A 24,588-nucleotide genomic window follows, 5' to 3' on the forward strand; every position below is an offset into this window, starting at 1 on the left:
AGCATGCCACTGCTGCGTGCCCTGTGTTCTGGATACGTACCCAGTGACAGACGTGTCCACCTCGTGCACCAGTGGCACCGTCAGCGTGAGAGCATTGTCATGCAGGGCTTCAGAGCGCTCCGTGTTGCCACTGTGTGGGGAGAGAAACATGAAGGGACAGCGGTGAGCCACTTAGCAGCTGGCCTGCCTGCCCCGTGTGGCACACCAGCCCTCAGAGTCTTCAGACTCACCGTCTCCGTTCTGTTTGCGGTAGAGTCCCCCTATACAGAGGCATGAATAAAGTGGGGGATGGGCTGAGTAGTGTGTGTGGGAGGTGACCCCAGGAAACACTGACAGGTGAGAGAGAAAGAGACGGGGAAAGGGAGGAAGCCATGGGAGGCTTGTTACTCAGGAGGAGCATGCTGGAGACAGAGGGGACTCAGGCTGGCTGGGGGTAGGGGACTTTGGGAAGGAGGACAGAACATGAATCTTGGGTGTCCCAGCTGAGGGCATAGAGACCCCTGAGAACTACTGTGGTGGAGAAGAGAGAGAAGACACGAATTCTCTGCTACCTCCTCGTCACAGAGGTGAGTAGGCTTTCACCAGAGAAAGCCCCAACAGGGAGGCAGAAGCCATGAATTAAGTCCTCCTGACGAGTGTGCTGTAAGGGGCTACAGGTGGAAACCCTGTTCCGTGTCTGTGTGTGTGTGTGTGTGTGTGTGTGTGTGTGTGTTCAGGTGACTTCCATCACTGAGGGAAGTCAAGGCAGGAACTTAGAACATCATATCCACGGTCAAGAGCAGAGGGCTGAATGCACTGCTGTTGCCTGCTTGCTGTCATGCAGCTTTCTCCTGTCTTACGCAGCTCAAGACGCCCTGCTCAGGGACTGGTGGACCCACAATGGGGTAGATCTGCCCAGATCAATCAGCAATCAAAGGCATGCCCATAGGCGAAGCCTATCAAGGAGAGCTTCTTTGAAACTTCTTTCTCCAGTGACTGTGGCCAGTTGACAGTTAAAACTAGCCAGCACAGACAGTGACCATCAAAGTTAGGACATGGTTGCCAGGAAAGAGGTTTGTGAGTCCAGGGGCACAGGGATCACTACTCTGGACTTAAGAGATCAGCTCAGACATCTTACAGGTCTGCTATGAGCCAGAGGGAGGTGGGATTTTAGTCAGCTCAATGGAACACCAAGCCAGGCTCTACTCACTTAGATTCACTAGTTCATTAAGCTTCAACCAGGACTGGGATGCCCAAGGTGGACATCGTGGGGAGAGACATGGCTCTTGGGTCTGATTGGGACAGTGAAGGCTGGCTCTGTCACATGGAATGGACAGGGCACCCCAACTGAACATGAAGCCTGCCCTCCAGACCCCTTAGACACAGCTGACAAACATCTGCTACCCCGCCTGCCCTGGTGTCCTGCCCTCTGGCCCGCCGCCTTCCTCTTCCACCAGCAAGTGTTGAATGGCCACAGAAATGCTATAGCCCTCACAGCCCTTCTCTCTCCTATTGTTCAGAGACAATGGTGCTCCACCACTCTGACCATGCAGGGCCACTGTCACTGGCCCTGGATCAGTCCTTCACAAGGTGGCCACATGACTGCAGAGCAGGTGCTCGCATGGCCAGATGCCTTACTGTGCCCTTGCCAGGGAGTAATGTAAGCACTGAATCACTGCCAGGGACAGGTGACCTCGATGTCAGTGCAGTTGGTGCCACCCTGGTCCCCACCCCGCCCTACACCCAACATCCTCCCAGGCCTGGGTAATTGGCTCTTGATGGAAGAGTCATCCCTTGCCCTGCCATCTTTCCAGCCACCTGGGGCTGCTGGCAGCTCGCACCCAATAGCGGTTTGATCTGTCATCAAGTAACCATTCCAGAATGAGCCAAGCTGAAAAGTTGAGATAAAGACACCAAACATCAAACAGCTCTCTGCCATTCCTCAAGCTTCATGTGCTGGGACCTTTCCAAGTGGGCTGTGAGGCCAGGCTGCTGATGGCGGAGCTGGAGGGCCAGGAGACACTGTTTAGTCTCAGTTTGATGCCCTCTGAAAGCTGTAAGTAGGCAAGAAACCTTCAAAGGGCGGGGATGGAAGAGAGGAATGACTGATATTTTAACTGTCAGGTTTGAGATAAGTAGCTTTAGAGATCTGTGTGTTGTAGCAGGGAGTCAAGTGTTAGGAGAAGTCTTTGGGGAAGGTTGGACCAGATTTCCACAAAATCTCCCAGAGAAGCAAGAATGTGGAATAGTCTAGTATGTTTAAAAGGTTATATGATCTCCTTAACATTTATAATATAAGGAATTAACTGGAAAGCCTTAGACTAATGTATATGAGGGTTTTTAAAACTTTAGCAGATAGTGGGCATTTAAAAATGTAACTTGTGTTTAGCACCGTAACTGGCAAATGGCAGGCACCTCTAACAGGCATTTACCAAGCAGTGGCATGCTGGGCAGAAGTCAGGACTACAGAGCTGGCGAGCCTTGCTCATTAATTAGAATCAGCCAGTCTTTCCCCAAACTCCAATACCCTCTTCTTACTCCAGACCAATTAGAGCCAAATCCCAGGAGTGGGTGGGGTTGCATCAGGCATCAGCAGATGCCAGAGCTCACAGGTGTTTCCAGTCGGCCTTCAAGCCCAGTATGCTCCTAGCCAGTGGACCTGTCGTTCTAAGAGGGAAGGAAGCTTTCAGCACTGTGCGTCTGCCCTCTGCCCTCTCTGGCCTCTCTGGGCGTGAGGCTAGAGGCAGGCTGTGTCATTTTCTTTTTGACGAGGAAATCCTTTCCACATCCTGTTCCTTTTTGTGACCCCTGGCAGTGCTAGGTGTTGAAGGACAGAGCACAATGCTGGGTCAGCCCAGCAATGCTGCGTTCTCTGTGGGTCTGTGGACCAGCAGTCAGATTCAGGTTTCCATGGGCAACTGCCTCCCTGTAGTCACCGCGGCAGTCTCAGACGATGGTTGAGTGTTGCGCTGTGTCGCTGTGACTGTCAGCTCTGAGACACGAGGACTTCAAGTCACTCTCAAGAGTCTCGGTATGGGCCATCTACACTGTGTGGATGTGTCTGTGGGGAGTGGTCTTCAATTAGTATGTGAAGACCCAGCCCGCTGTGGGCATCAACATTCCCTAGGCAGGAGGTTTTGAACTGTAAGTGAGTGGAGAAATCCAGCTGAACACAAGCTGCAAGTGAGCATGTACAATTTCGCTCCTCTCTGCTGTTGACCATCGACTAACTGTGCTTCAAGCCCCTGCTGCGATGAATTGTAACCTGGACCCTAAACCAAATATACCCCTTCCTCCCCTAAATGGCTTTCTGTCAGAGTAAGGCATCAGAGCAATAGAAATGAAACCGGGGCTGTTGCTCTCCTAAAAAACTGTTGTGAGAACGTAGTTCAGATCTTCTGCTTCTGCCCTCTGTGACCCAAACCTGCTCCTCTTTCAGCTCCACCCCTCATTTCCATGTGCGGTCCTAACCCTCCTAGGGATGCCCATGAATATCGCTCACACCCATGCCTGTGGTTCACGTGGGCACAGCAGGGTGAACCATGGCCATTCACCGATACGCTTGGTGCTTCAGCATGGAAACACCTTCACGGCCGTCACTCTAGAATCTCTCTTGCCTTCCAGCGGCAGGCATGAAGTCTGACTGTCTACACTTTGCATGCATTCTTCTTAGATCACAGTGATGTTTCGTGTGACTTTGAAAATAAGATGAAGAGAAAATAACGAGGTCCTGTGAGTCAGTGGAAAATGGCCGGAAAGACAACTGGTGTGACAGGGCCACAGGCTGCGGATTGGATGCACCAACGCTGAAGTTTCCGAGTGTGACAGTCACATGTGGCTTTGTATCTGGAGAAGCCACAGAGAGCATTATGGGTCAAGGGGCATGGTTTCTATAACTTGCTTTCAGATGGTCAGGAAAAAAATCTACACAGAAGTAAAAACCCATGAACCAGAATGTCAACGTTGGGTGAGTAAAGGGCAAACAGGGATTATTTTACTGTTTTTGCAACATATTTTCAACTAGAAACTTAGAGCTTTAAAATTACTTTAAATTGTGTGTGTGTGTGTGTGTGTGTATGTGTGTGTGTGTGTGTGTGTGTGTTAATATGTGTGCAGTCTGAGGAAGCCGTAAGAGGTGACAGACCCACTGGAGCCTGAGCTACAGAAAGCTGTGAGGTGATCAGCCTGGGTGCCGGGAATTGAACTCCAGTCCTCAGCAAGAGTGATGCACTCTTATTAGCTGTGGAGCCCTTTCTCCAGCCCAACAACTAGACATTTAAATGAACGTGTTTTGGGTGTCCAACCACACCTGCCCGAACCTCATCAGGTTCTGCCTGTCCCCACTCACTGATCTAATGCCACCTCCTGCATTGGTGCTGCCAGCATTGATGCCTCCATGCTGCTTCAAGGCATGTGTAGGTGGCTCAAGAAGGTAGCTCACATAGCTATACTAAGGGGAGAGGTCAGCACCCTCCTTTCCCTTCTCGGACTGTCCACCTGGCTTCTGGGACAGGCCTGTTCTTCGTATATTCTGTTCGGGTGCCTCTGCCAACTGCCCAGGCTGCAGGTGGCTTTCTCCACCCTGCCAAACGATCCAGGGTGTATCCCTGAGAGACAGATGACCTACCCTGACAAACCACGGGGAACATTGTCTGATTTGGGAAACTCAGCCAAGCAGGAACTGACCAATTAATTACATGACCTTGAACTAGGATGTCACCTCAGAAGGCCCGTCTCTCCTCAGTCAGTTGTAGCTGACTGGGTGATCTTCAGGCCTCCCAGGCTCAGTCAGAAGTGCTGAGTAGGAATGGCAGCCCTAACTGGGTTTGGTCTAAGCTTGAGTAGGTTTACAGTCACCCAGGAGACATGCATGTCTATGAGGGTGCTCCCAGGGAAGACTAACAAAGGCAGGACTGACTGCACTCTGTAGAGGAATGTTAATTCAGAACACGGCTGCTCTGGCAAGAGATACATCCAAAGACCTTCTAGCTCTGTGTGATCCGGCTGGAATACAAACCGGCCTTTAATCCAGGAGTCAGAGGCAAGCAGATCTGAGTTCAAGGCCAGCCTGGCATAGAGCAGGTTTCAGGTAAAGAGAAGCTTATGTCCAGGCATTGTGGTGCACACCTTTAATCCCAAACCATGAAGGTAAAGTTAATTTGTAGAAGGAAGCACCCCTGTTTGAAAGTTATGTTTAACTGAGTGGCAGAAAATGTGACAAATCAGAGAAAGATATGACAGAATAGGACATGCCCAACTCACAGGAAGAGAGAGGAAAGGGAAGGTGCTTAAGGGGCAATGCAGAGAGAGGCAGTTTTACAGGAGAGTTTCATGGAGAGAGGTTGAATGAGAGACAAAGCTAGACACAGGTGAAGACAGAAGGAGCCAGAGCATGATACAGTGCAGACAGCATCTTCCTGTGGAAGCTCAGACACGAAAGGTTTCAAGAAAAAAATCGCTGTGCAGGCAGCTGTCTTCATTCCTAGCTCTCTGATCACTGGACACCAAGATGTAAGCCCACAAATACGCCAGGCCAGCAGAGTCTAATGACCACCTTGCAGAATCTGATGTCACCCAGTGCTACGCGGATTTATCACTGAGTAGCCATTTCTGAATCCTCTGCATTCCAGGGATGCCCAAAGCAAGAGTGTTTTTCTAATCGCATAATGCTTTTATTTTGGGGTGGGGTGGGGAGGGGATCTGTTTAAGTCCCTTTTACCTCTGAGCAGTCACAATGAAGGTGAGAATTTCCTCTTCCCCAGACAGGTGGCTGGTATCAAAGATGACGCTGAATTCATACTAGGGAAAAAGAAAGAGAGCACGCTTGGCACCCATGAGCATTCCACATCTCAAACTATAATTCTAGAATGGTTTGTGTCCTCTGGACCGTCACCTGCACAGCAAGGGCGATTTTTAAATGTGTATCTGATTTTCAACAGAACCTTCCCTCTCCTGGCCCTGTCACCCCTCTCCCGGCCTTGCCACCCCTCTCCTGGCCCTGTCACCCCTCTCCCGGCCCTGCCACCGCTCTCAGCCACAGGAAGTCCCAGAGGCATTGGCATGCTGGAACTGTAAAACCAGGAGTTTCTGATTTCACTCCCTCATAGTCCCAGTCTTTGCCGAGTTAGTTTACATATCTCATCAGCTGTTACGTTTACAAGATGGTTTTCAATTACAACAAATGCTGAGACATTGTGGATTGTATCTCATTTATTTGGTTTCCATTAAAACAAATCCTAGGCGATTGCATGCTTTTTTGAGACACTGAATTCTGTGCAACTGAATGCTACTTGAGAGCAATGGGCTAGACCATTAAACTGTGCCATTATCTACGATGGACATGAACATCCTTCCCAGGCAGAAATCTCTGCTGCAGAGGAACTTGGATTGTGAGAAGGATGAGGTATGAAGACAGGACAGGAGGACACAAAAGAAGGGACGGTCAAGGGTCTTGTCCCAGTAGAGTCAGAACTGGCTGGACATTTGAGTTAAATCAACCATATGAAGACAGAAGTTAGGAATGGGTACAGGGTTTGAGTGACAGTTAAAATCAGAGACAAAGGCATGAAACTGCTCAGGCTGGAAGTGACTGGCAGAAACACACAGTCTTTAATCAAAGTGGGCCTGAAGTGTAGCCATGAACCTGAGCAAGGGTCCTAGCCCCTGATGACCCCAGGATGTGGGAACAGGGGAGTGTGAGGAGCCTGGGGGGGGTAGTCTTTGTGTAACTGGCTGGGTTTTCTTACCCCCTCATGTCTGGGTTTAGTCTTGCTAAAAGTCTTGACATCTGCATGTGGACTTTTCAAAAGGAAAATGAAATATAATTATTCATGTGTGTGGCCTCTGCAGGGGAAACAGGAAAACAGTGTTCTGACAGTCATTGTTTCTATTGACTTCATAACATTTTCAGAATTAATACATGTTAATTTAACTCACATTCTACCAGATGCATTTTGGGTTTGATTTGTGACATGGGTTAGGTTTTTACAGTAGAGTAGCATGTTCAAGAAAGTGTATGGGTCTCTCAACGAAGTCTGCTTTCTGTTATTCAAAACACTTAAAGTGGTGAGTGCACACACACACACACACACACACACATGCACATTCGAACCACATGCTTCACCATGGGCAAAGCTGCCCATCTGCCTGGTCTTCCTCCTTCTGCCCCAGTTTGGCCTGTAGCCTGTGGGACAGGGCACACTGAACACAGCTGATGTGTTTGCATCGTTTGCCAAGACATCAGCAAACCTTATCTGTCTCTTAAACCATGACCAGGTACTGGGACAAAAAAGCTGAAGACTCAACGAGGTTAAAATGTCTGATTCTACCATCTAGGTGTGGGCGAAGAATAGAGCCTCTACTTTTTTTGTGGAAGCAAAAGGTAAATCAGAGAGTAGGGAGTTTTTAAGATCCTAGCATGAAAAAAATCTACAAACTCAAAGGCAGACCTAGCCTCTTTAGATTCTAGTTTTGTTTCCACCAGCCAGTCTGATCATTTTTTTTCCCCAGCCATGGCACCCACTAGAAGATTCCATGAATATCTTCTATGCCATATAATATTACTATTTGAGCTTAAGAAATTCGTCTTCTTCTAAATATCAAGTTGACCTCAATGCCTTTAACTTTTCAAAATATGAACAAGAATCAGGGAAGATTTGAATGGTCTTCAGAAAATACTAAGGACCCAAGGGAAGGTCAGAATCAGGACTGTGGGTCACGGGTTTATACCACACACTCTCTTATGTGGTGTTGGGCACTCAAAGGAGTACAGAATGCCCCAGAGGAAAATATGTGCGTGTGTGCGTGTGCGTGTGTGCGTGTGTGCGCGCGCACAGCAATAACTGACTGATGGGAAGAGGTGGGGCACTATGGTCTACGAAGCATCCCTCTTGGCCAACGGCCTTACCTTTGACTTTGACCTCATGAAAGGAAATCCCACGCTGCACTTGAGGAAGTCTGATTCCAGCAGCTCACAGGAAATGCCCAACTCCTCCTGAAATAAAAAAAGTGTCGACAGGTGACTGCACTGCACACAAGACAGAGGTGTGAGAGGACCTCAGTGAGGCCATCAGGTCCTTGAGAGCAGTTCAGTCATCCCTGGCTGAGGTGGGCTAAGGAGCTCTGAGACCAGACCTAACCTTCATTCTTCTCTGGCTGTCCATCTTCCCAGGGTTCTCTGAGGCAGCAGCAGAGGACAGAACTACAGATAAATTTAAGTCTTAACCATTACTTCCAACTGAACTAGATTTGGAGTCGCACAGGAGACCACCTCTCATCGTGTCTGTGAAAATGTCTCTGGAAAGACTTAACTAAGAAGGGAAAATCCACCCTGACTGTGGGCAGCACCATGCCATGGACTAGGAATAGAGACTAAATGAAGAGGACCCGTAAGACAGCTCAGTGGATCAAGGTGCTTGCTGTTAAGCCAGATGACATGAGTTTAATCCCCAGGAGCTGCAGGAGAGAGGAAAGAATCAATGCCCTAAAACTGCCCTCTGATCTCCACAGATGTATCTATGGTACATACACCCTCACACACATGTACACATATATACATGCAATAAATAAATAACTACAATGAGAACAGTTTTTTAAAGGAAAAGTCGAGCTGAGCATCAGCATTCGCGCCTTCCCGCGCCCTGACTGCGGATGCCATGTGGCCAGTGGCCTCATGCTCCTGCTGACGTGCCTTCCCAACCATGATGGACTGTGTACCTCAAACTGTGAGCCGAAACAACCCTTCCCTTCCTCCAGCTGCTTTTGCCAGGTGTTCTGTTACAGCAATGAGAGAAGAGGCGGAGTCTAAACCTAGGCAGCCTTGGTGAGTGGACCGCTGGTAGGCCGGAAGCTTCCAAAGGTTTTTATGTCTCCTTTATCCTGAGCGGACCCACTAAACACCCCTTTCAAGACAACGCCAAGGAAAACAGCGTTTCCTTCCACAGCTCGAGTATAAGCTTTCCCAGGGGAGAGAGAGCAGATGCCAGGGTGAGGCTGCATTTACAGTGTTACCAGCGTAGGCTAGGTCAGTAAACACTGGCTTGAGAGAATGCAGAGAGAAGCTACAGGAAGCTGCTCTATCTCGCTCAGGCAATAAGGTTACCAGCCGCGGTCAGAGAATCCAGGAGGCACTCTGAGCTCATGAGACCAAATTAGGATATCACCAAAAAGTAACAGAGAGCCAACCCCTGCTGAGTGCCATCTTTGTGCTCCATGTCTGGAGTTTGGAGTTCAGTGAAGTCATGGGACATCGCCAGCATCATTCAGCTGACGAGGCTGAAGCCGGCAAGAGTCTGGATAAGACTTGGCTGCTCTGGAGGCGATACCCTCACTCCTTTCGTGGCCCAGACCAATGAGCACGGCTGAAGACAACAGCATCAAGACTCAGGCACTGGAACGCCACATGCTCCTTCCAGCCACATTTCTTTGTACTGAGTCAGGCTCTCATTCAGCCCAGGCTGGCTCTGAACTCACTGTGTAGCTGAGGACATCCTCCTGTTTCTAACCCCCTGCCTCCACCTCCTAAAATTTCCAGCACACACCACCACACTTGCTCTTGCCCCCAACTTTCACATTCTACTTTTCACACTCCTATAAATGTTTAAAATCAATAACATGAACGTTTGGGCAGAAGACACGGCTCAGAAGTTCAGAGTACTTACTGCTCTCGTAGAGAGCAAGGGTGTGATTCCCAGAACCTACATGAAGGTTCACAACCGCCTGTAACTCCCGTTCCAGAGGATCTGACACACCTTCTGAGTGCGTGCGCATACATGCACTCGGGCACGCTCACATTCATATGACATACATATTTAAAAATACAAGCACTTGCCACAACACACCAATTCATGGACACATCCTGACATTAATGCATTTTATGAGCTCAGTCAGACACACGGAAACAGAAATGACACAATTCAGACTCAGAAGTCACAAAACAGCACAGTTTCTGGAACGTTTGGGGATGCTTTTAAATTAAAAAAAAAATGAGTTTATTTTATGTGTCTGTGGATGCAACCATATGCGCTTGGTTCTCAAGCAGACCTTGGAGCTGGAACTGCAGGCACTCATGAGCCACCACGGGGGTCCTGGGAACCGAACTCAGGTCCTCTTCAGGGGCAGCACTTCCTCTTCACAGCTGAGCCATCTCTCCAGCCCCAGGATGGTTTTTGTTGTTGTTTTGTTTTTGTTTGTTTGTTTGTTTCTTGATTTGGGTGCTACTTACATAGGTTTGGCCATCTTGTGAAAATTCATTAAGTGAAATTTAACGACTTAAGTACCTTGTTAAACATTAAAACAATTTATCTTAGAAAGTAGCAATGCAGTGTAACACCCCAAATTGAAAGATACAACCACACAAAGAATAGGAGATAAACTAATGTAGGAGGGAAGCCCCGTGAGTCCTTTCAACACCTTGAGAATAACTGATGTGACTGATTTTAAATTTCCCAGTGCTGGCTGTGCCCAAAGCTAGCGGTCCTCACATCCAGACCTGAGATCAGCTGCATCGTGTCACCACAGAAGAATTTGAAAAAGCAGATTCCTGAGCTGCAATTTATTAAATGTGTAATCTCAGAGGAAACTCTGATCATTCATTCTCTTTCTTCCCCAACCCCTTGCATGTGTGAATGTGTTTTGAAACTGGGACTCGTGTATTCCAGGCAAGAAGACTGGGCTGGCAAGATGGTTCAGTGGGTAAAGGCACTTGCTGCCAAGCCTGATGAGCAAGAGTTCAATCCCCAGAACCCACATGGTGGACGAGAGAGATGACTATTACAGGTCATCTTGTGACCTACACACACACACACCACACCACACTACACACACACACACACACACACACACACACACACACACACACTAGCCTTTAGAAGGTGTAGGGTATCATATATTAAGAAAACTCCCACATAATAACTTTTTACCCACTACTCTGTCACTTTTCTTACTTAATTATTCAGGGCAGTGTTACTTCACTTTTAAAATAGATTTATTTGTTTTGTTCTTTTATGTGTATGGATATTTTGCCTACATGTATGTGTGTGTACCCTGTGCATGCCTGGTACTCCCAGAGGCCAGAAAAGGACACTGGACACCTTGGGATTGGAGTTACAGGTGGTTGAGGGCTTCCCCGTGGGTGTTGGGAAGTGAGACCTGGTCCTCTGAAAGAGTAACAAGTGCTCCTAACCGCTGAGGCATCTCTGCAGCCCCTGGCAGGACCCTTTTGGAGAGGCTAACCATGCCACAGGCTTCTACCTTGTATCTAAGATATCTTCGACAGTCATAATAAAAATGCCAAGCGACTTTAAACGTAGCTTAAAGCCAACCTGTTTTCACAAGTTTTTTTATTTATTTCGCAAGCAAAATCCCAACAAAATCTTTTGAAAATATTTTGACTACGAAATCTTGGACTGGACTTCAGGCCGACTCACTAACTGGCCTGCTTCCCAGCCCCACTTTTCCCTGGCTAGCAAAGACAGTTGACAAGGTCCCTCTGTGGACATCACAGGTAATTATGATCCAAGTGAAATGCCATAGCAATACATATCATGCACAAGATAGGAAATCTTCAATTAACACCAGAGGCATCCTCGGTCTGTACACACTTGCTTCTACATTCTCAGTGCCTGGCATTCACCAGCTGTTGACTTTGCATTGAGTGAGTGAGCGAGCTTGGCTTCTGCGAGCCTGCAGGGAGGGGGCTGCAAACAGCAGCTCATTTTACTGGCCTGCCTGGCACGAGGGATGCTTGCCTTGAAGAAGCCTTCTTTTCCAGACATACCTTGGCTGCCCCAGTTCTGGGCACAAGGCCAGCAGAGCCAGGTTCCAGACTCCGTAACAAAGTGGGGGTGTTGAGAAGATCAGACAATGAAGGCAGTGAGCCTCTCCGGCCTTTTGGCCTCCTTCCTCTCATTCACAGGAGGGTCTGATTTCAGACTTAGACAAGGGCCTCACTCAGCCACCAGTGTAGCCGTCATTGGAAACAGTGTCTGCGAGTCCCCTGGTGGGACTACTCAGAGTCAGTTTGAACCTGGAGTTTTGACTTTGCATCTTCTAGCTCCTACATGTGTTTGCCAAACTGAAGACCACCCTCAGGTCTCCATGTCTGGCTATTGATTTGATGCTCCTCTAAGATCCTTTCCTTAGTGTGCTTTCATGGGGTTCCATTTGGAGGTGTCCTAGCCCAAACTCCCTAACTGACAGAGGAGCCAGAGGCAAAGTTCCCAAAGACCCGGTTCAACAGAAAGAAGGGTTACTCCCAGAGAAGACTTTATCGGTTCCCTTCAATGATGAGCCAGCCGGCCTCATCACGGGATAGTTCTGCTCTGAGAGGTCCAGTCTTTGGACAGGACCTGGACAGGACCTGCTGTTGGAGAAACACATGCGAGCCTGCAGCTCAGGAAGCTAGCGTGCTTTGGCATTCACACGTAGGCTTTGACTGTTGGTTCACATACGAAATGGCTATGTGTGCCGTTGTGTAAATAAACAAGGCTTTCTATGAGCCTGAATTTTATCACCTGCCTGAGATGACGCTGGAGGGCCCAGCTGGGGCTGAAGGATGAGGATGGCTTTTGAAGATGACCTTTGCTTATCAATGGCTCTGCAACATGCCAGGCAGTGTGTAAGGACCACTGTGTAAGGACTCTGATTCCCTCTTCATTCTCATTTTACAAGGAGGACACTGGAGTGCAAAGGCATTCTGTTACTTGCTGGAGGGTTCCTACTGAGCAAAGGATGGAGCCAATTTAAGTGGGCCTCTGGATGCGTGCTCAGACCTGCCTCTCCTCCTGGACTCTTTAAACATAAATCCCCTATCTCCTGGTCTACACAGACCACAACATGGGTGTGAGAAAGACCTCTCACTTGAACATTTTGTAAATAGCCTGAGGCTCTGACCTATGTTACAGGTAATGTGTGCGTGGTGTCTGGTCCTTCAACATTGCCTTATGCTGTCTTTGCATCCACCAACACATTCATTTATTCAGCGATTCACATGCTCGCTCATTGTTCCTCTAGCCTACAAAGTGCCAGGCACAGGACAGAGGCCACTGGACTGATGGTGGGGAAGGGATGCCCGATTTTGAGGGAACAGCAAATACAGCAGGGAACAATCTAGTACATCAGGGAACAATCTAGCCTCAACAGGTAGACAAACGTGGAGTGCTCATGGAATGTGACTTTTTGTTGTTGTTTTGTGGTTTTTGTTTTGTTTTGTTTTGTTTTTCAAGACAGGGTTTCTCTATGTAGCCTTAGCTGTCCTGGACTCACTTTGTAGACTAGTCTTGGCCTGGAACTCAGAGATCGGCCTGCCTTTTCCTGCCTGAGTGCCGGGGATTACAGGTGTGTGCCACTGCACCTGGTTGTGGGATCCATCTTAAAGGGATGCTCTGGAATTACTGACGTCACCTCCCTCACTCTGCTCTGTTTATTGCCTCACTTTGCATCACTTTCCTTTCTCTTAGCAGCCCTCAGAGATGATAATCAATGAACACTTGTCACCGATTCCTAACAGGGAGCAGACTCTTCTGGGAGGGCAGCTGTGCACAAGTCCTGGCTAAGGACATGATTTAAAAAAAAAAAAAAATCAAGTGCATGCTGCTTTCACCAAGCCCCAGGCCCTGGCAGAGAGCTTCAGGTCACCAAACAGTGGCACCTCTCTAATCTATTTGATGCTGCAGAGAAGACAGCGGCAGAGAGCTTTGTTATAAAGACCACACAGAGGCCCCTGTGTGGCACTGAGCCACGCTGGGCAGCCTGGGTATGCACTGGCAGAAAGCTGCCTGCCTGGTTCTTATGGGCTCTAGAGTTAAGAACTCTGGAAATCAGGCAGCGTTAAGGTCCTCTAGTGGACTTTAGGCCCTCTTCTCCACTGTGGGGTTCTTGTTTTTCTCCAGCTAGGGTCTCACTATGTAGTCAAGGCTAGACCTGGACTCTAAATCCTCTTGCTTCTACCTCCTGACTCTCAGGACTGCAGATCCATTTCACCACACTAGCTCAGCATAAGGCTTTTTAGGAAGAATCCTGAGTGTGAGTCCTCTATGAAATTCTTGCTCTCAAGGCTAAAGCAGCAACCACCAGTGTGGGGGTTACAGCATATGCTACCCAGAAGAGAAACACCAGCTCCTTTGAGGCATGTAAGTGTGGCGGTAGCTCAACTCCTGTGCACTGATGTGTGAGCCCTCACAGATCAAAGCCTTAGGTGTCAAATTCCCTGCTCACCATGCACTGACAACAGTGAGTCAGCTGAGCTTGGGTGCATTCACAGCACAACGCTGTAGACAACTCAGATGAGCTCTAACCCTAGGGCTCCTGCTTGTCTCAGAGAAAATCTGTCCATCCATCTATCCATCATCCATTCATTCATCCATGCATCTATCCATTTATCAACTACCCATCCAGCCACCTATCTAGCCATCTCTCCACCCATCCATCATGCATCCATCCATCCATCTATCCATCCATCATCTACCCACCCACCCATCCATTTACCTATCCAGCCACCTATCTATGTATCTATCTCTCCACCCGTCCATCCATCATCCATCCATCTATCAATCCATCATCTACCTACCCAGCCACCTATGTATCCATCTCTCCATCCATTTACCCACCCATCCACCCCCCCCATCCATCCATCAATCCATCCATCCATGCATCCTGTGCCTTTTACGTTGCTACAACAGGAAAAAGCTTTGGTAAAACTAATTCTCATATGTGAAACAGGCATGTTTTCAATTTTCACATGCCTTTGGTCAATTTCTTCATGAATTATTATCCATGGAGTATCCACAAATGCCCTTTATTGGGCCATATGCCTTTGTAATCCTGTCATTGTTGTCTCTCAGGAGGATGCCTGTCCGGGCAGAAAGGAGGAGGAAGAACTGAGAATAGAGTGATTACTGTCTGAGTGTTCGGGCAGTCTGTGCTCAAGAAGATGGAATGGGTAACTCTTTATAAGAAAAGCGCCAGACCTCCCCACTCCATTCTGTAAACTCCATTCTACAGTTCAGCATTACTGCTGTCATTTTCTCTTCCTTTGGAATGAATCGTCAAATCTGTAAGTACTTTAAGATTACAGAATCTAAAACTGGCTGTACTAGACTTGAGTCATACAGACACTCACGTCATGGTGGAGACTGGCCCATCATCGAATACACAGGTCAGTGCCGTCGTGAATGACAATAACTGAAATCCCCGCCCTCAAGCTGCCTGGTAGAGTGGAGAGGGCTCTCGTTCAGAGCGTTACCTGGCAGATGCAAGGGCCGTGCCCAGGGCCCCGTGGCTAGCTCTGTCATAGATTTATTTGGAAGATGTTGTTGTGCCCATCTCATGAGTCAGAATTGCAGGTACACAGATGCAGCCCTCTCCTTGGGGATTTTCTGGTGTTTAAACATGTGTTCTAATCAGCTTTGTCACTGTGACAGATATCTAAGAAACCCAATGTGAAGGTAGAAATGGCTTTGGCTCATAGTTTCAGCTCATGATCAACTAGCCCATGGTAGGGCATCTTGGTGGGAGTGTGGAATGGAGCCAGCGTGCTTACCTCACCAAGTCAAGGAGATGAGAGTGGGGAAGGGGTCCAGGTCCCGATATCATGTTCAAGGCCAGGCCCGCAATGATAGAACATCCTCCCACCAAGTCCAACCTCCTCAAGAGGCATCGCTTTTCAACAGCGCCATGCATGGACAGGACTTCAAGAGCTAACCTGAAGTCACACACACATAAAACCATTGTCTTGGCAGCTGATGCAATAGTGAATCATATACCAGCCGAGTCTTAAGCTTTTAAGTTTCCCATAGGAGAGAGAAGGGAGCACAGGCCTTAGTTCAGGGTGTGCAATCATGGGCACAGTGCCTGAAAGTCTGAAGCCAAGAACTTCAGTGGTTGATGCATCATTAGAATAGTTGAACGACACTTGTACAGGAGCTCTGAGCTGAGAAATAGCAACTACACGCAGAAGCGGTGGCCCAAGTGGTCAAAAGCACTGGCTGCTCCTGCAGAGGACCTGGGTTCAGTGCCCAGCGCTGTGTGATGACTCTCAATCACCTGTTACTCCAGGTCCAGGGGATCTGCCGCCCTCTTCTGGTACATATATATACAAGCTGGCAAAACATTAATTACACATAAAATAGTACTAAAAAAATAACATACGAACATAGTTAGATGCTGGAGTCCGTATGCCTTGGAGATAGGCTCTGCTTTCCAGCTTTATTCTTGGTCTTCCACATTTGGTTTCAGCGTCTTTGGTTAACTAGCCAGTTTCCTGGAACGAGTGGCCCATACAAATAATGAGGGTTGCTCTAGGGTGTCTTAATGACCAGGTTTCAAACTCTATTTTGCTAGAGCTCTGTGTGGAACTTAATGACTTTTTCTGGTCCTTTGGGAAAAAAAGGCCAAGCCACAATGCTGTGAACTGGTTAAGGCACAGCATGTCTGTGCTGCGTGTAACACGATAGACTTGAGAAAATTAGGAGCTGCCTCAGCAGCTGGGGTGAGGTGGATGGGCAGGCTTGTTCATGACCTGCCGCTGATACTGCAGAGCTAATTGGATGACCAACATTTTTTATGTGTCTTGGCTGCTCTGGACAGTTTTGCTTATTCCTATTTTTCTTCATTTTCAAGGTGTTTTCCCGGGTCTTGTTTTTTCAATTTGGGTTTTTTGTTTGTTTGTTTTGTTTTGGTCCTGCTTCACATGGCTGGACTGACCACACAGCAACTCTCCAAGAACAGGCTGTGGGGAGGGTGCTGCCCAGGCTGCCACAGCTCTGTCAGTGTCCTCACAGGGCTCACAGTGCACTCTGCTGCATCCCACACTAGCACCAGTGTGTGTGAGGATGACCACTGCTTCTTAGAACCATCCTTGCCTGGAGACAGGAGACAGCAGTGCCCAGGAATCCCTTCAAGAGAACTCTTACAGTCCCTTGTCTCAGACAATTATACCTTGGATTGTACCAGAGTCCCTCACCTTTTCCCTCATGAGTATGTTATTTGGTAGCATGCCTGCCCAGGCTTACTTCCTCATTCCCCTATGTGCACTACCTAGGAAATTATTACATGATATTTTTGTCAGGATTTTATTGTAGAGAACTGTCCTAGTTAGCTTTGTCAATTTTACACAACCTAGAATCATCTGAGAGGAAAGCCTAAAATCATCCATTGGAGAATTGCCTAGATTGCATTAGCCCATGGGTGGCCCTGTGAGGGACTGGTTGTCTTGACTGCTACCTGCTGGAGGAGAGCGTAGCCCCCTGTGGGCAGCACTTTCCTGGGCAGGAGCTAGAGCCTAGGAGTGAGCCGGCAAGAAGCATTCCCCCTTGGTTTCTGCCTCAAACTCCTGCATGACTGCCTGTCCTGACTTTCATCAGCAATGGTTTGTGACCTGGAAATGAAAGGCAAATGATGAACCCTTTCTTTCTCTAAGTTGCCTTGGATTACAGTATTTGTCACAGCAAATGAAGGAGGGTAGGACCTCAATGTAAGAAAGTAAGAAACAGACGCCCACACAAACACCCGTGGAGACAGCTGCTTGAGGTCAGACCCTGAGGGAATAGCTCCATGTTTTACAAACCTCATATCCTAGCACATGTTGCAGGACAGAGACGCTTCCTCACGAGCTTCCTGTCCTCAGAGACCAGTATCTTCTGAAACAGAGACGTCCACCAGTGAAACATTCGGCATGCCAACTAACATGCCGTACTTGATTGCTTATTGATCTTAATTCGCTTAAGTGCCTCTTAAAGCTCAGACTCGTCATGTTATTGCTTCTGAGAGTTTTCTTTGTGTGCTCAGGGAGGCTGACTGATGCATCGCTTGTGGGAGTCTCCGAGGAGAGAGCTGGGCTGCTGATGTTCATGCTCCAGCTGCCTCTTCTTGACAGTTTTCTCAGGGGGAGGAAGTGGGAACCTGGAAAGTCCTGCATTTAATATCTCAGGTTGTCATTGTGGCTATTAGGATCCAGAGAGGACTCAGAAAATTGTTCTCAAATATTTTTGGTTCTGTCACCCACATGTTGATAGATGCTCGTGGTATTCATACTGCCTCAGAGTAAGATCCACAACCTGCTCAGACTGCCTGGAAACTAAGAGGACAGAGCTAATGTGGGCTCTGTCCACATTCAGGTGGGTACTGCATTTCTGCTGGTCTTATTTCTGTGGCTGTATTAAAAAAAAAAAAAAAAAAAAAAAAAAAAAAAAGAAAAGAAAACCACCTTCCAGAAAGCAGCTAAGGGGAGAACATTTATTCAGTTTACAGTTTCAGGGTACTGCCCATCATTGCAGGAACTCAAGGCAGGAAGTTACATCACATGGAGAGCCGAGGGCAGAGGGACCAGAGGATGCTGAATGCAGAGCTGGCTCTCTCTGCTCTTCCACAGTCTGGGCCCCACAGTCTGGACTGGTGCTGCCTGCCGTCAGCCTGTGTGTTTTTTATCAGCTAAGGCAACCAGACAAGCTCCCAGGGACAGCCATGGCCCACCTGGTCTCGATAATCCCTCTTCCACGGTGATTCTAGGCTGTTTGAATATCACAGTGTGCCTCTCAACAATCCCACAGGATTCGTGTATGACCACCCTGTGTTTTAGGTGAGGATTCTGGGGTTCATTGAGGGTTAGGAAACTCATCCAAGGTCATACATGTCCAGGGTCCTTCAGGAAAGCTGAAGCTCAACTGGTGGTCTGATCCAGATCACAGACTGCATTCCAGAGGGCATCAGGCTGAGAAGGGGTGACCACACACTACTCACACGAGGGTGTCAGTCTGAGAGGGGGCTCTGGAGGGTCTGAGGAAGACATTTTCTTCCCTTCGTTTCAAATCACCTGCCTGTCTCACTCATTGGAGCGAGTCTGTCACTGGATAGCCTGCCAAACTGCAGGCAGCTTATGGACGGATGCTCAGCCAGCCTCTGACTGACTAGGGAGCCCATGGCTTTCTTGATGGGTTGGAACCCATCAGATGTAAGGAAGTTATTCAGTGGGCACGACGGTTAGATCCCAAGAGACACCCGGGGTGCTTCCTGTCCTTGGATGGGAAGTGTCTTCCTGGGCTGGGCTGGACCTCTGAGGGTAATCACAGGCAAGGGTGGTCACTGATGTGCTGGTCCACCAGACACCTGAATGTGCCTCGTAGCTCAGAGTGTGAGGCAGGGTAGGAAGGCTTGAGGACTAACTACCTCTGATGGATGAAAGTCCTTCCTGAGCCAGCACTCACCAGCTCCCCTCATGAAAACACGGGGCTGGAAAGTAGACTTCATATGGCTCTGCAGTGAGGAGACCAGCGGAGAAGGGAATGGCCTGCCATTTCCAGGTTCAAGTTGGGCATCCCGAGTCTAAAGCATTTGACATCTGAAACAGCTCTGAATCAAGGATTTTGGGTAAGAGACGTCAACCTGTAGCTTCTTTAAGCCAGGCCTTTTTTAATTTAATCTGGACACTGTAAGGTAAGCCTTGCAGTCTCCACTGCCCAGATGAGGAAAAGGAGGACTCGAGACTGGGCAACTCGCCACAGTGGCGATCAATTGGCTGAAACCGAGATTCCAATCCGGCCTAGCTTGGCTCCACGCAACATGTGTGTTCTGGCCAGGGCTGTCTTCTGAGGCCGCTTTGGCAGTGAATACCCAGGACACCCTTGCACAGTCACCTTCTGTCTTGGCACCCCTGGGTCAAAAAAGCTCTCCAGGCTTTTTGGAAAAACCAGGGAGAGCTTTTCTTGGCATAAGGCTCCAATCTCTTGCCCTGCCATTGGCTTCTTGAACAAGGGCTGAAAGCGGCTCCCACTTGGGCCACTCCGGTGGTTCCTGCTCCCTCACCCATTCCCTCAGCCTGTCTCTCTGAGGCGAGGGTTCTGGTTTGGTTTTGTCTCTTTGAGTCCCTCCTCCTTATGTGGCTCCATCCGCTGTCCTCTGCTGCCCTTGGAGCCAAAAGGCAGCCCCTTCATCTAGAACCTTCTAGGTGAGGGCCTCCGGGGAAGGAGGCATCGACATAGCTCAGCAGATGATTAGAAATCAAACGACAATTTTATTCTTTCAAAGTCTCGCACCCTTATAGTAACATATATTGTTCATATCTATCCACCCTACCCAGCCCCCTCTGGTGGCTCCGATCTCATCTCTTTCCCAGGTCCATGCCTTTATTTTAGTTGTTTTCTGTTATTTGGGGCTGCTCACATGTGCGTGTGTGTGTGTGTGTGTGTGTGTGTGTGTGTGTGTGTATCCATAAGAAACCTACTAGCAGCCACGTCCCCACAATAGGTCCTCTAAAAGGAATGGGACCTTGGTGGGGAGTGGGGGATGGGGGGAGTGACAGGAAGACAGGACTCCTCCCGGACCTGTGCTCAGAGGAAGACCTCAGCCAAGCTTCAGCTCGGAGTCCCAGTTCTCTTCACTGGTAAACGGGAAAATGATGCTATGGCAGACACCCGTCTCCATCTGCTGCACTCACCACGCTACCCTGCTCTCAGCCTGCCAGCACACACGGCACTCGCTCTCATTCCCAGCTCAGCAACACAGGACTGCCTGACCCACACTACGCCAATCAGCCCGGCGAGACTCTGAAACTTCCCTGGAACTTAGTGAAATCAAAGCGCTTCCTCATGGTGACCTGGCAATGCTCTTGCCACCCTCAGGGGACAGGCTGTCTGGACGTGGACCTGAAGCAGAAAAAGAAGCTGGCAGATGGAGACACACCACAAGGACTCCAGAGGTCCAGCAGGAAGCTGAGGCCCAAGTAAACCTTAGCCCTTCACTTTGCAGAACAGCAATTTCTCTGTCCACTCGTGGTAAGGGAGATTGGGTCTTCTACTGTTTGGCACAAAAAGAAATAAAACAGGTACAAATATCCTACGGTTCTGAGGCCTGTGCAAGCGGGCAGCAGGGCAGGGTGGAAACTGGCCCCTGAGGTAGCCTGCCTGCTGTAGCACTGAGACCCAGTTCCTCTGTGCAGGGAGGAAAGGTCAAGATGCTCCAAGCACAAAGGGTACTGTGGGATACTCGCTAGAACACTTGAGAGCGGAACATGTGAAAGTGTGAACTTGACAGGACCTTCTGCCGTGCTGCAGAACTCCCTGAGGGGAGGCCTACCTCTGAGGAGGACTTGGTGGCAGCTTGTGTCCCCAGGCCCTGGGTGCTTGAGCGAGATGTGGCTGAGATTCTGCTTCTAATGGCTGCTAGCTACTGTTGTGCTAAACTCGGTGTTTAACTCGTAAGTCCTGACTGTCAGCTCTTAGTACGGTGGCTTTAAATAGCTCCCGGGACCTATCTGATGCTCTTTCTGGGAGGAGGAGTCGGGCTTCCCCTGACTGTGGCCAGATTTAATGACCTACTTCTGAAGAACAGAGGCAGTAGAGGAATTTCGGTGTGGCCTCTCAGATGGGGGTCACTGGAGGCCAGCTTCTGCCTGGTTTTCATGCTCTTGGATGGCTTGCTGTAGAGGAAGCTGGTCACTGTGGCATGTGACACCCAAGTCACCTACTGCTGGGACCTGATGGGAAAATAATGGCCTCCTTCCAGTAGCTCCCCCCAATTCTCCAGCTACGAGAGACGTCAGAGCACCCCTGCAACCCTGCATCCCTAGCAAACACCTCTGGCTCCTACCAGCTAGCTCCTAGTAGAACCAACTTATCCATGACAACTATTTGCCAGATGTCACCTGGGGAACAAGTTGCCCTTTGAAAAACATTGCTACAAACGCACCTACCCCTTAGGAATGGGGGTAGATAGCTTGTAAAAGTGGCCATGATTCTGTAGTCTTCCTTTATCCTTATTTCCTTCCTGCTTGACCTTTGACTGTTCCTATCATGAGGTCAACTTGCTTTTTGCACTCTGAATTTCAGCAGGACTTATGGCTGGATCCAACCACCAGAATGCCCCTGAAGTGATGCTATGGCTAGCGCAAGCCCTGGTCCAGGAGGCCTTGGGGCTTCTGCTTGCTCTTTTGGAATGCTGCCAAGACCATGCGAGCAACGGCTAGCTCACTGAGAGATGCCAGCTACAGACCACGGCTAGCTTCCAGCCGATCTGCTGGGTAACCGCAGACTTAAGAGCAAGGTCAGCCAAGAGACCGAACCTGGCTCACAGCTGGAAACCTGCTCAGTAATGTGGACAGTTAGGAGCAGTAAGAGCTATTATTGTATTAACCCAACAAGTGGTGGGGTCGTTTGTACACTGATAGGGCAACGTCTTGGAGAGCCTCTTGGAGCCCTGTTGAGTCCTACATAGCACTCAGGAAAGGGCATCTGTTATCACTGTAAGAAGAATGCCAGAATCTAGCTGCTGGTCAAGCCGTCATACCTGCAGCAGCCCTCCTCTCTCTCGGATATCCAAGCTGGCAGACACTGTGACTCTGGAGCTAACAGACTGCCAGGTGCCCAGAGCTTACACCTGGGAAGAGAGTTTAAGTCAAAGGAGGTACTGGTGCCCCCCACCCCCACCCCAGCCTTCTCTGTGTCCTGGGAGTCAGCCTGACTGCAGGCTATTGCTGGGACACCACTTCTATCCATTCAAAGGTGTAGGAGATCGCACCTTCTTCCCCATGGCTCTCCATTTCCTCTGTCTCTGGTGTGGGGGACTAAACTCTCCTCAGAGCCCCACCATGCTGTTATCATGCCAGTTTGTCCATGGCTTAGACGACCCCTGTAATAAACCCCTTACCAGCAACAATGCATCTCACTACCACATCCAAGATCTTCCAACCATGTGGTCCCCTGAGCCTGGGCTGCCTGCTAGGGATGGAGTCCCCTCCCCCCCTGCCTCTTCACCTTGTGTTTGCTCACTTTCTACTCTTCATCCATGGAAGGACCAAGAAACAGATCTGCTGTCTGCAGGAGCAGGCTGACAGCACAGCAGAGATTTCAGCAGGCTGTGAGTACTCAGCCCTTCTCCCAGAAAGAAGGCTTCGCACCTCCTTTCCACCTTGTCCTCATGCCCCCTGGGGGCTGAGGAGCAGACTTCTGAAGGTGGAAAAACATGGCACCTCAGAGGATAGGTGGTAGAATCAGCTGTATTTACTTTGCCTGAATCTTTAATGTACCTGAGAGCACCGCAAGTAAAAAAGACATGCCCATAGAAGATAAACATCGTTACAGAAACAAAAACAAGGAAGGCGTTTCATAAAGACCTTCTGAGAAGCACTTCGCCTCAGCCGGGAAAGCGTGCTCAGTCTGGGAGAGGCCACTCGGACAGAAGGGAGCTTGTGAGGAAATTCCTCCTTAACTAAACATTTGTAAATTACAGAAGCACATCTATTTATTTTTATTTGAAATACATATAACTATATTTATAAGGCTTTTTTCTCTCTTTTAAATTTCTAGTATGAGCCAGACGTGGTGGTGCATGCCTGCCTTAGCTGGGGTTTCGATTTGATGTGATAAATCGACCAAATGCAGCACGGGGAGGAAAGGGTTGATTTCAGCTACACATCATAGTCCATCACCTACCACCTACTGAAGTCAGGCAGGAGCCTGGAGGGAGGAACTGAAGCCACCAAGGAGGGCTGCTTATTGGCTTGCTTCCATGGCTTACTCAGCCCGTTCTTTCTTTCTTTCCTTCCTTTCTTTCTTTCTTTCTTTCTTTCTTTCTTTCTTTCTTTCTTTCTTTTCTTTCTTTCTTTCTTTCTTTCTTTCTTTCCTTTTTGTCTTTTAACTTTTATTTTCTCTCATACATTACAGACTGACTGCAGTTTCCTCTCTCTCACTCCTCCCAGTCCCTCCCTGAAACCTCCCTTCTCCCCCAGATCAACTCCTCTGTTTCCATTAAAAAAAAAAAAAAAAAAAGAATGAACCAGCAGCCAGCCTGTTTTCTGCTCAGGTGAGATAGACCTTCCCACATCAATCATCAATCATCAATAAGAAAATGCGAATGGCCTACAGTCCAATTTAATCTTGGGGGCATTTTATCAATTGAGGTTTCCATGTCCAAAATTATTCTAGCTTTTGTCAAGCTGACATAAAATTAACCAGCACAGAGCCTGCTATCCCAGCACTTGGGAAGTAGAAGTAGGAAGATTAGGAGTTCAGGGCCAGCCTGGGCTATGTTAGACCTGATCTCAAAGAGATTGTTTTCCAGTCTGATTCCTTTTATAAGCAGAAGGAACTTGTGATAAAAGTAAATAACACAAATTCCTTTTCTGAAGTCTGGCGTGTAGATCATAATTTCTTGAAAAGTATAGTTTTAATGTTCTGTATTGAGATATTTTCACATTAAAACTTTAATTTTTATTTATATAAATATTTTTGAGATAATATATTGGACTTGCACTTGCTATATAGCCAAGACTGGCCTAGAACTTCCGCTTTACCTCCCAAGTGCTGGGATTACGAGTATGCACCATCATGCATACTTTAAATTTTTCTAACTTATGTAAGATGACAAGAGGCAAGGTCTAGCCTCAAACCCTTCTCACCCATACTCTGGACAGAAATGCGGTTCCTGGTCCAGCCAAGGTGAAGAAGGGTGGAATGGGAGTTCAGCGTGTCAGTCAGAGTCCAGTGCAACAGAAAACTCAGGAACCATTTCTTTCTGTTTTTATTGTTTTTAAGACATGGTTTCCTGTGAGGCCCTGGCTGACCTGGAGTTCACTTTGTAGACCAGGCTGGCCTCGAACTCATAACGATTCACTGGCCTCTG

At 48.5% G+C, this 24,588-nt stretch overlaps 1 protein-coding gene across 1 annotated transcript in view; it reads right to left on the reverse strand.

The window, feature by feature from the left end:
* The window catches only part of Itga9 (integrin subunit alpha 9), a 270,685-nt gene that overhangs the window by 50,383 nt on the left and 195,714 nt on the right, over nucleotides 1-24,588 (reverse strand). The window contains exons 19-21 of the mRNA XM_060385077.1: nucleotides 7,886-7,972; nucleotides 5,699-5,778; nucleotides 41-130 (exon numbers count right to left, since the gene is read on the reverse strand). Of these exons, the coding sequence (XP_060241060.1) occupies nucleotides 41-130; nucleotides 5,699-5,778; nucleotides 7,886-7,972 (257 nt within the window). The remainder of the gene's footprint in view (nucleotides 1-40; nucleotides 131-5,698; nucleotides 5,779-7,885; nucleotides 7,973-24,588) is intronic.

Source organism: Meriones unguiculatus, chromosome 6 (assembly GCF_030254825.1).
Source record: "Meriones unguiculatus strain TT.TT164.6M chromosome 6, Bangor_MerUng_6.1, whole genome shotgun sequence".
Classification (NCBI taxonomy): domain Eukaryota; kingdom Metazoa; phylum Chordata; class Mammalia; order Rodentia; family Muridae; genus Meriones; species Meriones unguiculatus.